This window comes from Carassius carassius, chromosome 40 (genome assembly GCF_963082965.1).
Source record: "Carassius carassius chromosome 40, fCarCar2.1, whole genome shotgun sequence".
NCBI lineage: Eukaryota > Metazoa > Chordata > Actinopteri > Cypriniformes > Cyprinidae > Carassius > Carassius carassius.
The window spans coordinates 4705358-4723213 of NC_081794.1; the positions used below are offsets into that span (position 1 = coordinate 4705358).

A 17856-nucleotide genomic window follows, 5' to 3' on the forward strand; every position below is an offset into this window, starting at 1 on the left:
TATACAACATATAAAGAGTACCGTGTGTGTATACTAGAAAACACTTTGAAAAAACATAACATAAAAAAGTCATGGTATTTACAGTACTGTTACGGATCACTCGGGAAGCTGAGGAGTAACCGAATGAAGATGTTTATTATACACAGACACAAGCAGAGGAGCAGGTAGTGATGAGTGACAATGAGGATGGATCCGTGAAGGTAGGGTGAAGACTTCTTGGAGGGACGGTGAGCCACACACTGCTGCGGTGATAGGCTGGTGATGAGGATCAGGTGGATGTGATTTAGAACTCCGGTGAGGGTGTGCATTGTGATTGTGTGGAGGTGGAACCTGGCGTGTTTGTGACAGTACCCCCCTCCCCACGGCCCGCTCCTGAGTGGAGTGGAAGGTATCGAGTAAGGTGGGATCCAGGATGTCGTTGTGTGGGACCCAGGAATGTTCCTCTGGGCCGCAACCTTCCCAGTCCACTAGGTATTCCAGCTGCCCAACCCCGCTGCCGGGAGTCCAGGATGTCCTTGACTGTGTAGGCCGCGCCGTCATCTAGGAGGAGAGGAGGGGAGGCTTCGGCTTCACCAGGTTCTGTGGAGGGAGAGACAGAAGGATGGTGAGGTTTAAGGAGTGACACATGGAATGTGGGGTGAATCCGGTACTCAGGGGGAAGCTGGAGTTTGTAAGTGACCGGATTGATCTGCTGGGTGATGGTGAATGGGCCAATGAATCTGGGACTGAGTTTGCGGCAGGGTAGATGCAGGCAGATGTCCCGGGTGGACAGCCAGAACTTCTGAGCGGGTTGGTAGTTAGGAGCCTCGGATCAGCGAAGGTCGGCTGTCGTCCTGCGTCTGCGAAGTGCCCGCTGAAGTTGGTGATGTGCCGCGTCCCAGACCCTCTCGCTCTCCCGGAACCAGTAGTCGATGGCGGGGACATCCGAGGGTTCACCTGACCAGGGGAATAGAGGTGGTTGGTAAACGAGAACGCACTGGAAGGGAGTGAGTCCGGTGGTGGGTTGGCGGAGGGAATTCTGTGCGTACTCGGCCCACCCCAGGAATTGGTTCCAGGAGTTCTGGTGGCCGTGACAGAAGGTACAGAGGAAGCGTCCGATCTCCTGGACCTTCCTCTCCATCTGCCCGTTTGATTGAGGATGATACCCGGAGGACAGGCTGATGGCCACACCTAGGAGGGAATGGAAGGGTTTCCACACCCGGGAGATGAACTGGGGGCCTCGGTCCGATACGATATCTTCTGGGATGCCGAAGTACCTGAAGACATGGTTGAACAGTAATTCAGCCATTTCCATGGCTGTAGGTAGGCCCTTTAGAGGAAGAAGATGACAGGATTTAGAAAATCTATCCACTATAACCAAAATACAGGTATTGTTATCTGAAGGCGGGAGGTCAGTAATGAAGTCCACCCCTAGGTGTGACCACGGGCGATTAGGAACGGGCAGAGGATGGAGCTTGCCAGATGGTAGATGGCGAGGACTTTTGGACATGGCGCAGCTGGTACATCCACTCACGTACCTCCTGACATCCGAGGCCATGTTTGGCCACCAGAAGCGTTCCCTTAGCAGCGAGAGGGTTTCATTGACCCCCGGGTGATCAGTGCCAAGTGACGTATGAGTGGAGTGGATGAGTGGGGTGCGCCTTGTCCTGGAGATGTATAGGTGTCCCGGTGGGCAACACGGCGGGGTGTTGGTAGGAGGCTCGGCTGGAGGAAGAGTGTCAGAAGACCAAGTAATCGGAGAGACAATGATATTTTCTGGGAGGATGGTTTCTGGAGTTTCAGATTTCTCTTTGAGAGCGTAGCATCTTGATAGGGTATTGGCCTTTACGTTTTTCACCCCTGGGCGGTACGAGATGGTGAATTGGAAGCGGGTGAAAAATAACGCCCAGGGGGCCTGTCTGGGATTGAGTCTCTTGGCTACTCGAAGGTATTCTAGGTTCTTATGGTCAGTGAGGACTTGAAATGGGTGTTTGGCTCCCTCTAGCCAATGCCTCCATTCCTCCAGAGCTAGTTTGATGGCTAGCAATTCCCGATTTCCGATGTCGTAGTTTACCTCCGCCGGGTTGAGTTTCTGGGAGAAGAAGGCGCATGGATGGAGGCGGCTGGGATTCCCCTGCTGCTGGGATAGGACCGCTCCCACTCCGGTGGTTGAGGCATTCAATTCACCACGAAGGGCCGATCGGGATCAGGATGGACCAGGAGTGGGGCCGTCGTAAAGGCCTGTTTAAGGGTTAAGAAGGCTTCTGTGGCAGTTGGAGTCCAGGAGAGAGACTTAGGTTTCTGGCTGAGGAGATTGGTAAGAGGACTGGTGATGGTACTGAAGTTGCGTATAAACTGTCTATAGAATTGGTGAAGCCGAGGAACCGCTGCAATTCTTTGATGGTGGTTGGAGTGGGCCAATCCTTGACTGCGCTCACCTTCCCCTCGTCCATCCGGATGCCACTGCGATTGATGGTATAGCCAAGGAACTGCACTGAGGGCTGATGGAAGGAAATTTTTTTGGCTTTGAGGTAGAGCTGGTAGTCCCTCAGGTGTTGCAGGACCTCCGCAACATGGCGTTGATGTTCTGCCAGGCTCCAGGAATGGATGAGGATATCATCGATATATACCAAGACGGACTTGTGGAGGAAATCCCGGAGCACCTCGTGGTTGAAATCCTGGAATACGGAGGGGGCGTTAACAAGCCCATATGGCATGACGCAATATTCGTAGTGACCAGTAGGGGTAATGAAGGCGGTCTTCCACTCTTCCCCCTCACGTATCCGGATGAGGTTGTATGCGCTGAGGAGGTCCAACTTGGTGAACACAGTGGCACCACAGAGATGTTCCAGGGCAGCTGGGACGAGGGGAAGTGGGTACCGGAATTTTACAGTGATGTTATTGAGTGCTCGGTAATCAATACATGGCCTCAAGCCTCCATCCTTCTTCTCTACGAAGAAAAAACTCGAAGCAGCAGGGGCGGTAGATGGACGAATATACCCTTGGGCCAGCGCCTCCTTGATGTATTCCTCCATGGCCTTCTCCTTGGGTAATGGATAGGGGATATATCCTTCCATTTGGCACTGGTTCACCCGGAAGCAGATCGATGGCACAGTCCCACGACCGGTGTGGAGGCAACTTGGAGGCCCATTTAGGGCAGAAGACGTCGCTGAAGGGGGCGTAGCATTGAGGAATGGTGATGGACTGATTTTCAACTGAGCTCTCAATAGACGTGGAGTAGACTGGGAGAGGTTCAGGGGACGGAACTGTACAACTGGAGATGCATGATTGGAAACAGGCTTCGCCCCACTTCAGGATCTCGCCCGTCTTCCAGGAAATCACGGGGTTGTGCTGCTCCAGCCATGGGCGCCCTAGAATAACGTCAGCGGTGGATTCCTCCAGAACCAGCAGATGGATCTCCTTGTGATGGAGTAATCCAGTTTGGAGGGATATGGGGCCCACACTATGGCGCACGCACTTCCTGCTTAGCGGCCTGCCGGTGATTGTGTGGAACTGGTAGGCTGACGCGTAGCCGTGGTAGGGAGTTTGAGCTGACGGCAGAGGGCGCCGGAGATGAAGTTGCCGGCTGACCCAGAATCGAGGAGGGCGGAAACTGGAAGAGACATGTCAGCGGCAGTAAGTGTCACAACAGTGGTGAGTGGTTTCATTTGGTATCTTAAAGGGAGAATGGCCCTCACCATAGGACGAGGAGGACGGACGGGGCACACTGCTATAGCATGCCCCGGGGCTGCACAGTAGAGGCACAGATTCTGGACCAGCCGTCTCTGACGCTCCGCCATAGTGAGGCAGTAGGAGTCGAGGATCATAGGCTCACTGGCTGGTTCTGGGGGGCTGACGTTTTCTGGTCGGCAGAGTGGTGTGGAGGAATGCGACTGGCCCTGGTTCTCTTCTAAGCACGACTGCATACGAGTGGCGAAGCGGATGGATAGCTGGATGAATCGCTCGAGTCCGATGGTATCCTCGTATGCAGCGAGATGCAACCGCACTCAGGGTTCCAAAAACTTCACGGAAATGTTCGATGAAGCTAGAATAAGACTGGATTACTGGGTTATTTTGAGTCCAGAGAGAATCTGCCCACAGTAGTGCTTTACCTAGCAGCTGGGAAATAATAAAGGCTACCTTTGAACGGTCAGTGGGGTACAAGTGCGGTTGCATCTCCAGGACCAGCGAAGATTGAAGGAGGAATCCGCTGCATTCCTCCGCCGAACCAGAGTAGGGCGCCGGCCTGGCCATGGGACTGGCATGAACGGCAGGTGAGGAAGTGATGACAGGGTCGGCGGAAGTGCTCGCTGGTGTAGGAGGTGCTGGTGTTGCCATGAGTGTTCGTCGGAGTGCATCAACCAGATCTTGAAAGGGGTCCGTGAGGCTCATGCTTGTGCCTGGCGGTGCAGGTCCGGTCATCTGTTACGGATCACTCATGTTCATGTTGCGTTGTTTATTATATGTTTATTATTATACACAGACACAAGCAGATGAGCAGGTAGTGATGAGTGACAATGAGGATGGATCCGTGAAGGTAGGGTGAAGACTTCTTGGAGGGACGGTGAGCCACACACACGCACACTTGGGGAACTGGGTCTTCGGAGAGAATTGCTGGAGAGAGTAGAAGAGGAGTTAGTCCTTATAGTAAGCATACAGGAATGATCTTGTTGCGACTTGACCGGACAATGTTTGAGTGCGTGTGTGTGGCTTTTATGGTGCTGCGGTGATAGGCTGGTGATGAGGATCAGGTGGATGTGATTTAGAACTTATATCCAGTGCTACAGAGTCATGGGTAAAGCTATAGTTCATATAACTCTCCGCTGCCTTACAGTCATTTGGGACATTTTGATGAACTGAATCAGCCTGGTTGATGTCATGAATAAAACAATCTTCCACAGGGATCAAAAGTAGAGCTGCCTAAAGCTCCTGAACCCCCTTTCTTTGATGAAGACAAACTTTTTAATCAAGTAAAGGACCCGGTGGCAGATGTAGCACCAGCTGACACCATATTTGGTGACATCTTAGAGCAGGTTAACCTTGTCTGTAAACTGGTAAGTCAATAATTGTGATTCACAAACAGTACTGTAAAGGTGTGGCCACATTTACTATTATTTGGTGCAATTGTGTGGGCAAAATCAATTATTTCAAATAGGAGTCCACATGTTTGGGAGTTTCAGGAAAAAAATACAGGAAATAACATTAAAAAAAATTTATTTTGCTGCATTGGCCAACATAAAGATGCTTGGTTTGAATGGGACTTCTTTTTAAAACTTTTATGCTGTTGACAATGGACTTTTTTTGCCTGTGAAAAATGTGACTATACTTTAACTTATTCTAAAGGGAGAAATTGCATCCATCACATTTGTAGCTGGAAACCGGAGACAGTCTGGAGATGTTGTGAGTTCTTTAGTAGCAGTAACTGTACAATAATCTCTTGCAAAACATGCTGTTTTATTTATGAGATGTAACTAATCTGTGGTGATTATGATATCAGAGAGATAAGTATTTTGTCCCAATGGAGAGGTTTCACAACAACACCAACTCATGGGAAATAGTTCATACAGATGAATCCTGGGAAATGAGGTAATGTGTTTCCTACAGATATACAGTACATGCTAAAGAAAGAGGCATTTCTTATGCTTTTTAAATGCTAATGTTATCATATTCATTTGTATTATACTATACTTTTACTTAGAGGTTGAGTTATCCCCGATAAGACAAACGCTGAGTCAAGGTCTTATCATTTATTATATAGCCAGTTCAACCCTCGGGCTAAAATCCATGTGTGGTCCCTATAGGATTTCTAGATTAGACAGTCTGACATACTATGTAAAGGCAAAGCACAGTAAGCATGTCAGCAAAACTGGAACTGATAAAAGGGCATTGAAGTTTTTTGTTTGAATGTTGATTTATTTGATATCAGCTTTTTCAATTCTTTGAGCACAGAGACAAACCTAACTTTCAAAACTGAGAAAAATCATGTCAAAATGTTAAATCTTAAATTAAGAATGAAAAATCAATAGGCACTGTAATGTAGCCTCGTTTTGTGTAATCAGGTTTCACTGGATTAAAGGACTTGCTGCCCGGAGTTTTCAATTAACATAATCACTTGAAGTTGTTGTTCTTTACACTGTCTTTAAACTTTCATACAGTGATAGTACTAAAATAAAAAATAAAAAAATCCACATACACTGTCCTGTTATAAAAATTATCTTTTATTTCTGACAGGGTCAACCAAAGATGTCTCTTTGCAGCCACTAAGGCTGCCATAGACCACCCTATTGCTTTGGCAGTCTTTTTCGTGGTGCAAAGAGATAAATCAGCGGTTCTGCGAAGCTCTTTGATGTTGACAGCTTTCACTTCCTCGCCCTGATCTAACTCTTTCAGCAGGTGCGCTTGGTAGGCTTGTAGTAATGCCATGTTGTGAAGGCAAGCACCAACCTGACCTGCTGCTGTGTACCCTTTGGATCACTGGATCTAGAGGTTGAGGAAGAAGAAAGGGACTCGCCATCTCCATTCCTTCCGGCAGATCCATTTGCGATCCCCGTGACTGTCGCTGCCCCTCTGCCTCTGCAGCAGTGGGGCCTGAGCTGCGAGGAACGCTGCCGAGGGCTCCCTCCTCGAAGAGAGCCCCCAGGGAGCGAAGTGTCTGCAGCGAGAGGCGCTCACAGTGCGGACAGTCAGGCCCATTGAGAGCTGACTCAGCATGTTTCACTCCAAGGCAAACAACACAAAGGCAGTGCATATCCCCACCCATTATGTATCAAGGGCAGGGAGGAACACACAGCTTAAACTGATGTTTGCCTTTATCACCGCCCTTATATGTCTTAGCTTTTGACTTAGGCATTCTTAAGTTGTTGGAGACAATGGTAAATAAGACATGCACACAGAACACTTCACTGAATGACAGAAGCTGCCACTGTTTCCACTGCATGTGCTTTTATTGCTTTCTGTTCGCTACGTCAGCCCATCCGTGACGTCTCGCCCATTCAATGGACTGATTAAACATGTGATTCAGAGTGTGGTCACGCTAAAGGCGTTCCCAAAGCATCTGAACGCAGCACGAGTTCCTGAAGAGGAACTACAGAATGTGCAGCCTGTACATATGCTTATTATGACAAAAATGTGTTTTAGGGTTTCATGATCTTTTAAAACGTGAAAAAAAAATACATAAAAAGTCGGGAGACTTGTCAAGAAGTAAATTTGATTTATTAATGGTTAGTTGATTTATTAGAATTATATTTTCACAATTCTCTTTCTTTGTAGCACTATGAAGATCTCAGCTTTTTTTATTGTCCTGATGATGCCCGTCTAATTCTCCCTCCAGATCTGATGCCGATCACTTAGACAATAAATAATCTCAAAAACTCTATGATCGCATAACAAAGTTCCTCCAAACAGAGTTCGAAGTCAGGTATAAAAATAAGTTCTAAGTGCTACACAAACTTTAATACTGTCACCTTTAAGGCATCTTCATATTTAACAAAAATGTGTTTTTAAACAATGCTCTTCCATTCTCCACTTAGAAAATGTAGTAAGTGGGAAAATAGTATCAAGCCTGCAACTATCTCATAAAATATAGCAAAACTACTAATAAACGAACCAGATACAAAGTGTCAACCATATCTAAAATGATCCTAAAACATGCAGATACATACAAAAGAGTATGAATGGGTTTCATCTGTTGAAACTCTCTGTACTTTGGTGTTAACATGAATACTGAAAGAAAACCAACACAAAAACACACCACTTTAAATACAATACCAAAACTTACTAAAGTAAATGTCTGGCACAACTTAGCACAATGGAATATTACTAGGCCTATGTGTTTCGAAATTACATTCAATTGTAATGATTCATTGTTAAAGGCAATCGTTCAAAGGCAGCAGGCAGCATTGAACAATGGTGCAGCCTGAATTTCGATATATATATATTTCTATATAAAAAAAGGGTCAACATTCTGGATGACCACAATTTATGACACAAGTAATGTTCAAATCAAGGGAATTTAAGTCTTAAAAACAGCAATAAAACATAAAATGTGACATTTTTAGAAACATTTGGGATTGAGTTGTTGGCTGCCTTCAGACGACCCTCTTCCTGAGTTAAGTCAAAAGATGACTCATATTCTTCAATGTCGCAAAAATGCTCAAAATACCTGGGAAGAAATAATGTTATCATAACTCTATATATACCATCACAACTAACCTATAGACATGACAGAATACATGGAACAGAAGAACATTGACATTACAGAGACTGTTAGTTAAAGGTTTTAAAACACTCCATATGCATCCCCACGGGTTGCCACAGCAAAGGCAGGGTAACCCTCGTAGGTTGCATAGGCAGTCAGGTCCTGACCCAGAGAAACAGCCTGTTTCAGCTGGGTAGCAGTGGTGCTGGCAATTGCATAACCTGTGAAAATAAAAGGAATGGACTCGGGTCAAAATAACTGTGTGGGCTATGTGGGCTAATAACTATGTAAAATAACTATGTGGGCATCAGATAACAAGACCACTTCATTTAAAAGACATGAATAAATAAAAAATGGATGGGTTTTGGATAATTAATCCAGAGTAGAAACAGAGAATCTATATTTCTATAAATACCAGGGTTTTTGCAGGTCTCAATTGTTATTTTTTATTTTTATTAGTTTTTAAAAGTTCTTAAACATTCATACATTTGCCTTCATAAAAACTGCAGAAGCCCTGAGACATGGAATTACTATTTTCATTTAAATATTAAATATAAGTGCGTACTACTTAACTAAATTAATATTATGTATCAGTTTTATTACAATTTACTATTATAATATAATAATTTTATTAATAGCCTATTTCTCTTTTCAGGGAGTTTCAGGTTTAAAACATATTTTTATGCCACAGTCATATTACAGAGTAATTAACTGACTAAAATAATTGTTCTGGTATGTGTTTACTCCATAATAACAGAATTGGAATCACAGTAAAATAAGGAGCAGTCTTACAGACCTCACATACCTGGGAATGCAGCAGCGACGGCCGCAGCAGCGGAAGCGTCAGCGCCCTCTGTCTGAACACCGAGGATCTGCAGCGTGTGTTCGGCCGCGTGGAGCTTCGCCTCATCCATTGATGCACAGAGCTTGGCAGGGGTAAACGGATGTCTGAATGGACACACAGAGAACATCAGTGGTAAAATATTGTGTTGAAAATGTATAGATTTCTCAAAGTAGATTCATGTATTAAGAATAGAGGTGAGGAGGTGAGTTATGTTTACATTCACAGAAGCTGGGAAGTGCAGTGTCTATCATGCATTGCTACATGTCGTCTCTGATTGAAAAGTTCTAATTTATTGCTGTGTCCCAAAACATTGTGAGCATATTAGATGTCTAATGGCTACATTGGCACCTGTCTACACAGGCACCGTGCTAACTAAGAAAGTAACCTCGTAAATAACAGATTTGAGCTCGCTTGTGTAATGCACGTACTGTATCCACGCCGACTGTCCACGTATTTCTACGTTCTCATAGCCTCATATTTCTAACGGCCTAACTGGCAATCACAACTACTTACTGTATATACCTTTTATATTATTAACTATCGCTAGCAGGGACTCAAACTCAAATGTTCCAAACCTGCTCCAACACACATACCTTTAGTTTTCAAATAAACCTGAAGGGTTTGATTAGCTGGATCAGGTGCGTTTATTTAAATGGTTAATTAACTCAAAAATGAAAATTATGTTATTAATCATGTCATTTCAAACCCTTAAATTAAGATATTTTTGATGGAATCTGAGAGCTCTCTGACCCTCCCTAGACAGCAATGATATTAATACTATCAATGCACAGAAACATAGCAAGGACATCTGTAAAATAGTCTATGTGACATCAGGGGTTCAACCGTAATTTTTTGCAAAGTAACGAGAATACTTTTTAATACTTTTTGCGTAAAGAAGCAATAATAACATTATTTATTCTGCAATTAGTTGTATTAGATCTATTAAGTATTAGAGTTATTAAACAACACTGATTATGTTGATTACGTTCTGGGGTACTTCCCAAAATGGAGCTCTCAGATTCCATCAAAAATATACCTTAATTTGTGTTCTGAAGATGAACAATGAAGATTATTATGGGTTTGGAATGACATGAGGGTGAGTAATTAATGACAGAATTTTCATTTTTGGGTGAACTATCCTTTTAAGGTTGAAGCTATACTCTGAGTTTGACACCCCTGAACTTTAGCAGATATTATATTCTAGTGTATTGTGTTAAAATACAATGTGTTAGTAATACATTCCGAAAGTTTTAAATGTAGATGGATGCCTTTAAAAGTAAATGCAGACCAATCGTGACATACAAGAAGTTGAGATCTACAGAGAATGGTCAAAGCAATGCAAATACATATAAAATGTGTAAGCCGCTTCCAAAATCTTAGGCAACTGACTCTGCAGGCAGCGTTTGTGCATGAAGGTACAGACTTCTGAGGCAGCATAAAGGTTTAAAGATCTACAGCAAAACAGAGAGAGCTTTGCTGATAACAAAGCAAATATATTAAACCACTATAATACTAATTTCTTGCTGGAAATGACATAAAAAGTGGAAAAAAGTTTTTAAGAAAAAATTGCATTTGTAGAGACATGAAATGGGATTGTCTAACAGAAGAAACATGCAAACATTGCAGTGTTTGGGGTTCCTCCAAGAATGTGGTTGGGAATGAATGATCTAGGCAGCTCACTATGTTTTGTGACACAGTTAATGCGAGTGTTCTTGCTTTGTGATGATGTGTGTATTGTCGAGGTTGAAGTTGCCACATACATATTTGGATATTGAGTAGCCAGAGCAGGGATGGTGACTTTGTAAAGGAACAGTTGCCTCTGATCTGGTCCTATAGCAGAGTGAAGCTGGTAAACCGGTTGTCCCCAGTTATTCTTTTGGCAAATATCCTCCAAGATCTGCAAGAACAGGCAAAATCATCCCTGGAAAAATGTTTCTTTGAAATATTCCTCCTTTTAAAATCCACAAGTGATCTTTTCAGTGAGGCTATGAGTGTACCTGTGGGGCGTGTTTGATGCCTTGGGGCTTCAGAGTGACTGGGTTCATGGGCGTGAGCTCCATGCCAGGAAGAAGGTCATAGAGTTTGTCGTCGGGGCGTTTGTCTGTCTTGAGTTGGTACGTGGCACAGCCACGACCCACGCCTGCATAGGCAAGGTATCCTCGCCCACCTAAACCACGTACGCCCGCTGCCCCTACAGGTACATTCATGTAAATTTCTAGGAATGCAAGAAGGCATTAAGTCGAATCAAATCACCAGAAATCACCTGGGTTTCAATCAATGCTTAGAGAAACTGATCATTATGTAGATACATTCCAAGACAGCACATTACAGATGCTGCATCTCTGATTCATGCAAGATCATTTAATTTATACATTTGATAGACTTGATTTTTGGACCCCATCAGAATATTAAAATATTTTTAGTGGACTGTAATATGCAGGCATGGATAACAAATTCAAATGCTAGATAGGACAAGCAAACTATCAAGAACAATATAGCAAAATACATTGTGTTCAAGGTCACATGCAAATGAAGATATGGCTGAAGCATATGGTTGAATTGCCATAATAAAACAATAATTAAATAACTTTACATAAGTAATTTGTAGTCTATTAAAGTCAACATGAAATAAAAATGTTCTCGATTTACTTAATTGTGCCCCTATTTGTGCACCATTCATCAGTGCTATATTGCAAAAATGGTTTGTATTATTTGTTTTTGATACAATCCCTCTGAAACAATGTTCCCTTTCAGCTAACATCGCAAAATCCCATTTAAAATCATTTCAGCCACTGGCCTCCTTTTTTTTTTTTTTTTTTAAAGAATTTTCACCTTTATTACAATAGGATAGATCAGAACTAAGAGGAAGAAAAGTGGAAGAGAGATAAGAGGCTGATCCCGCCCCCTCGAGTCAGGATTCAAACTCGGGACGCCCATAGGCCAACAGCATTGGATGTCAGCGACCTGCCTTCATTTTGATATGTAACACCCACTTTCTGATTTTATCCAAACAATTAATGTCTTTTTTTTACATAATTGTCACATTATGAATGTAAATATGTTAAAAGTGTTTCATGTTGACTTTAATAATTGTAGACTGGCCTAGTCTGCATTAATTTTGTTTCTTATACTTAATTATATGAAGTGGATCTTTTGGTCATCAATAATCAGAGCAATTTCATATATTCAATAAGAACAACTTCATTTTTAGCAGATTCTTCACAAGCTTGATTGAGATTTCTTTGGGGATGATTGTCACACCTTTAAATATACATTTCTGTAACAAGTGAATCAGATTACCCACCTCTCACAGAGGGAGAGTGCACCAGTCCCCTGGTGCTTATGTGCCCTTTGGTACTGGGGAAGCGGAACTGATTAGGGATGGCTGCGTAAGCATGCGGGGCGTAGAATATTGGTGCTCCTAGGTAGGCTGCTGAAGGGTCGTACATCTGGCCTACGGTGTAAGCATAGTTTTCTTGGAGCACAGTCCCGCCACGACCCCCTGTGCCTCGGGTGTACCGAACATAACTGTCCTTATCCACAGGCTTGGCTAGTGTGACCTCAATGGGAGAGCCATCAATGACCTGGAGGAAAATCAGAGTTTTTTATACAGCGTAATTTCAGAATGATTCAAGTGAGTTTTAATTAGATTGTACGCCGTCTTACTTTTCCATTCAGTGCATTCATGGCATTGATGGCATCCTCTCTTTGAGAGAAATGAACAAAAGCATAATCTCTGATTTTCTTCACCCTTTCAACAGCACCTGTAGATTAGTAAACACTGTAAATAATTCAATAAAATCCTATAAAACAATGAAATGATTAAGAGTTCAGACGGAGAAGTATTTTTTGTCCATACTGTGAAAATCAGTGGGGTCCAATGTTGTTAAAAAAAAAATTCTTCAAAATATCAATTCCTATAAGTAAACTTTGGTGCATAACCCATCCAGACTTTTTCTGTTTTATGAACATGATTGATACTTCTAATTATGTGACTTGTTGCACAATTACTTTTCTAAGTGCTTATGTTTACGAATTTCACCTGGAATATGATAGAAAGAGTAAAAAAAAAAAGAGACTTTCACTGAAGGAGTGAACTGAGGCATATCCAGAGACCAGAATATTAAAGAGACTTTTTGTTAGCTCACCAGGTTTGATGCTGTTAAACTCTTTCTCTATGGTCTCCTCTGTGGTGGGCAACATCAGATTGCGAACATAGAGGATCTTCACTGTGGCCATGGTGTCCTCGTCTACCTCTACTTCAGGTTCAGCCCAGTCTACTGCAATAGGATGACCCCACAGCTGAATTCTCCCTGGAAAGAGATAGAGAAAACCATGTCAGTGGCTCGTCTTTTATCTCTCACTCATCTTCTTTGGGCAATGAACTAAATATCTTTGAACTCAAGATGAGTTCAGCATGTGGGAAATCAATAAAATCTTGTCTGGCTCTGGAAACTGATTTTTGATTGCTTTTAAAAATGTCAGAACATTTGAAGCAGAAGTGTGATGGTTTTAGATAAGACCATTGGTATAGTATATAATGTGATGTAGCTTAAATTATTCGTTGTATTGGGTGTTACCTGGCAGAAGTTTCCTCCTGGCCATGGCGGCAGCTCTATGGCTCTCATACTCGACAAACGCAAAACCTCGGTTCTTGGTCTTGTCAGCAGCACTTGGATAAACTATGACATCCATGACACCATCCGTCACCTTCTTCATCTCCACCAGGATCTCTTCTCTCTTTTTGGTCTTTGGAATACCGCCCACAAACAGACGACAGTTGTCTACACTTGCACACACACCAAGAAGTCTTCCATTCCTGTGTGAAGATATGTGAGAATTTTCCATCAGTTTTTTTGGTTTTGCTTTGTCTACAAGAGTCTAGTTTGAGCAATGACTCACCGGATTTCATAGTTGTTGAGCTGTTTCATGGCATTCTTGGCCTCTTGTTTTGTGGAGAAGGTAACAAATGCATAGCCTCTATTGTTGCCATTGAAGTCCATCATCATCCGTACCTCATAAATTTTGCCAAACTGCAAAGACAGGTAAGTGTAACAGTTTTAAGGCTACTCCACACTGAAATATCTATGGAAGATTGTTTATATCCCAGAGTAAAAAAATACAGTAAAATAAAAAAAGTTACTGAAATTTCAAAGCAAATACATTTTTTTTGTTTGTTCTGGGAACAGGCTTAGCTGTTTAATTCATTATTGATTTATTTTAAATCCACTTTCCCCTTACTTTTTCACAGAGCGGCACCAGTTCATCCTCAAAGAGGTCTCGAGGAAGCTTTCCCACAAAAATCTCACTACCTCTCTCTGGAGGTGGGCCTTCCCAGCCAGGAGGTGGACCACCATACCTCCTCTGGCCATTTTCCTGAGGAGAAATCATCTGTGATGACTCTCTAATATATCACAAATTAACGTGCACATTGAGATGTGGACTAAGTAAAACCATAAATGCATATGCTACTACAATACAGTAGACCTCAGGAATGGACAAGTCATTGTACTGATCTATAGACGTATGCTGCTTTTTTCATAGATGGAAAGGTAGGAGTTTTTCCATTTTCACCACATGATGGTGCCAGTATATTACAAACTAAAAACTGCTGAAGACAACCACACAGATCTATCCCCAGTAATGAAAAAATCTAATAAATGGATCTTATGGTCCAGCAGCACTGAATTTCCGTCTAAAGTAAGAGTCAAATAAAGCAAGTGTTCGTATTCCATAATGCCACAGTGGCACCTGTCCGGTTACCTGAGGCTGTGGTAACTATTACCTGGTGTATATGATATCCTGTGCGCTCGATCAGATCACGCAGCGCAGTCTCTTTCTGCATGCCAGTCAGTCCATCCCCGCATTTTTGATTGGTTTCCATTGTGAGTGATTATCAGCAATAAATCAGCAAAATTAGGGGTGCTCACTGAAATTAAATCAAAGTTCAAACAGACATAAATTACAGGGCAAGATAGTATACTCCTGCTTTAAATCTGAACATGATAAGAAGCCAAGACATGTTTCTCACAGATAGGTTCAAAGGTAAGAAATTCATATGTCCTAACAATGCTCTTTTGAACAACACTAGTTCATTAGAAAATAGCAATTTTTCTTAATTTATATAATTTATCACAAAGAGGAGAAACATGATTATTTGGTCTTAAAGTAGGCATCTGTCATCTTAATTTAATCAGTGTGTCTGATCAAAGTCTGTTTGAACTGCATGAGAAAGCTTAGGATATATATTGGCTTTTTATCTGCTGGACAGCGTTGGCAAAAAAGTGGGGGAAAAACATTTCCCCCACCTCCAGGTCAAGGACCGCGGTGTAATTATTAACTGAAGAGAGCAAATTAAAACAGCAGACAATCATTGAGTCACATACATTTCAACTGGAGGACATCTGTGTCCCACCTTTATTTCACACCTTTTTTTTCCATGTTGTTTCTCTCAATCATAATATAGAAAATATAAAAGCATAATTATATTATTAAACCAGAAGAGTGATCTATAAATAGCTCAGAGCACAGGAGACTAAAGTGATTGTTCATACACAAATGTAGATTCTGTCATCGTTTACTCAATCTCAGGTCGTTCCAAACCTGTATGGCCTTTTTTCTTCAGTGGAACACAAAATATGTGTATAACGCTTTTTGTACGATGAAATACAGTGAAAGCTGGGAGCAAAATCTTTGGATACCACTGACTTGCACTGCTTAGACAGAAAACTATACATATAAATTATACTGTCTTAGAAGACAAAATAATGTCTTCTTTTTCAAACTGTCTCTTTTAGGAGAGTTCTTTGTATAAATAAAATTACTAAACTATTGAACTAAGTATGTAAATAGCTGCTCTGATAATTATTATTCTTTTTTTTTATTTGTTGATACTAAATTCACATAAAATTCTATTTTGCAGACTGAGCAAATCTGAGCACACTTGTTGAGCTCCCTTTGGAGACTCGTTGGAGACGCAAGATTACTATGTCTTTTTCCGAGGAGAAAAAAAAATGGGCAAGCAGGAGTCTGAAGCAAAAATTAAGCAAAAGTTCCCATTTACCTCAATCTAATATCAAGATCTCCCTTGTGATTGTTCTTTCTTTTGAGATGAAATATCAAGCGTGATTGAATCACATGGCCACGGGTCTTTAAAATCATCAGTGAAGTTTCTATCTGTCTGTCTTTTTCAGCTTCACTTGATCAAAGAGAGATGTTGAAGACAACAAAGGAGTGTGAGTGCAAAATAGGGGTCAAAGGTGATAAGTCATTTTCAAAAGCTCGCCAGTATCTGCATGTAATCATGACAGCAATGATGATACCGTGGTACAATGATCATTGTCTCTAAGTGTCTCAAAAAAGATGGACACAAGCTTGCCTTTATTTGGCGTATATATATATATATATATATATATATATATATATATATATATATATACATATATATATATATAAACACTTAGTTGATCAAATATACTTTTTTCAAGTTTTATATTGCCTACTGCATCGAGTAAGCAAGGACTGCTATCGGTGCCACCTTAAAAAAGGTGCAAGATGCCCCTGGGAGTCTGTGTGCTCTTTTAAATTCTTTGTAGTTTTCTTTTTTCTAGTTTTATTCATTTTACAATGCATCTCAACAGCAATGACAGCGCTAATGTGTTCACCTCTGCAAATTCAGTAGCTTGTGCAAAGCACAGAGAGTTTATCTAGACTGAAAGGACTTGTCACAGATGACTCATTGAGCAAGATGCTATTACTGCACGCTTTGCAGGTGGCAAATCTGCCTTTTATTCAATTCAATCCAGTGCATGAGACCAAAACCCCTTAGGATGGGTCACAAATGTTGATTTTCTTGAAGCTCAAACGTCAGGGATTTAAGAGAGATGGCAGAACATTAGGAATCCATTAAAGAGAGCGTTTTAAGACAGTACGGAAAGGTCTCCATTAGTCTGCAGTCCATCCACTGCTCTCTTCTGGACAGCCTGGTTACCGTTTGCATAAACAAGATAACTAGATGTGCGCTTATCATGCCTGGATCTATGGCTGCTTTTCAGCCCATGTTGACTGAAGCTAAATAAACATGTTCTGAAGGCCATTCTGCTGGACAGAAATGGCAGCACTATTGCAGGGAATATCATATTTGTAATTGCGATTCAATTGCATGTTACGTTTGCTGCCTGCCTCTGTATTTAAGACCATAAATCTAAAACAATATCATATGCACTTTACCCCCACCCCAATCAAACATGTACACTGTGTTGCTGTTAAACACCATCTGTGAGGTTCAGTATGCCATGTTTAACAAATACTGTATGTTGGAGAAGTACCATATTGAAACAGTGATTAGCTCTGGGTTTATGTTACAGCTGACCTTCTTACAACTATTCTGAAATTCACATGTTGAATATATAGTCAATATATTTCATGTTGAAATCAACATGACATGATTCGTTTCTGCATTGTAAACACTGATAAACACTATCATAATAGAGTTTGTGTTGTTGAATCTTAAAATCGAAATATCTTTGCTAAAATTTAGCTAAAATAATTAGTTAAATTAATGTGTGTAAATGCAGGCAACAGAGCTGTATGAATGAGCAAAGCGTTTTTTCAACACAGCCGTTTTCTTGCCGCTACCTGACAAGGCTTCTTATATATCATAATTTGGTATTTAAGAAGCAACTTACCTGAGCAATTTCAGAGATCACCACCCGGAAGACTTAGACCCTCATTCTGCTGAATTTGGCAACGTGTCACTGGGGTGATTCTGTAATCACATCATATCAAACTCCAAAGGTTCACTGTCTTGGGGCTGCTTTACAAACTGGCGTGGTTA

General features: G+C 41.9%; 1 protein-coding gene across 3 annotated transcripts; it reads right to left on the reverse strand.

The window, feature by feature from the left end:
* Positions 1 to 7169: 7169 nt before the first annotated feature.
* Positions 7170 to 17856, reverse strand: a1cf (apobec1 complementation factor). Of its 3 annotated transcripts, none has more exons than XM_059531798.1 (12): positions 17708 to 17856; positions 14806 to 14949; positions 14262 to 14396; positions 13923 to 14053; positions 13601 to 13839; positions 13169 to 13333; positions 12687 to 12784; positions 12325 to 12604; positions 11018 to 11211; positions 10781 to 10917; positions 8982 to 9124; positions 7170 to 8397 (listed from the first exon to the last, which is right to left on the reverse strand). In XM_059531798.1, the coding sequence occupies exons 2-12, from the start codon at positions 14902 to 14904 to the stop codon at positions 8258 to 8260; spliced, it is 1761 nt and encodes a 586-aa protein (XP_059387781.1). In that variant the 5' UTR covers positions 14905 to 14949; positions 17708 to 17856; the 3' UTR covers positions 7170 to 8257. The 3 variants fall into 3 exon arrangements, with proteins under 3 accessions (XP_059387781.1, XP_059387780.1, XP_059387782.1); XM_059531797.1 differs by having other exon boundaries at positions 11018 to 11235; XM_059531799.1 differs by having other exon boundaries at positions 8259 to 8397; positions 8973 to 9124; positions 11018 to 11235.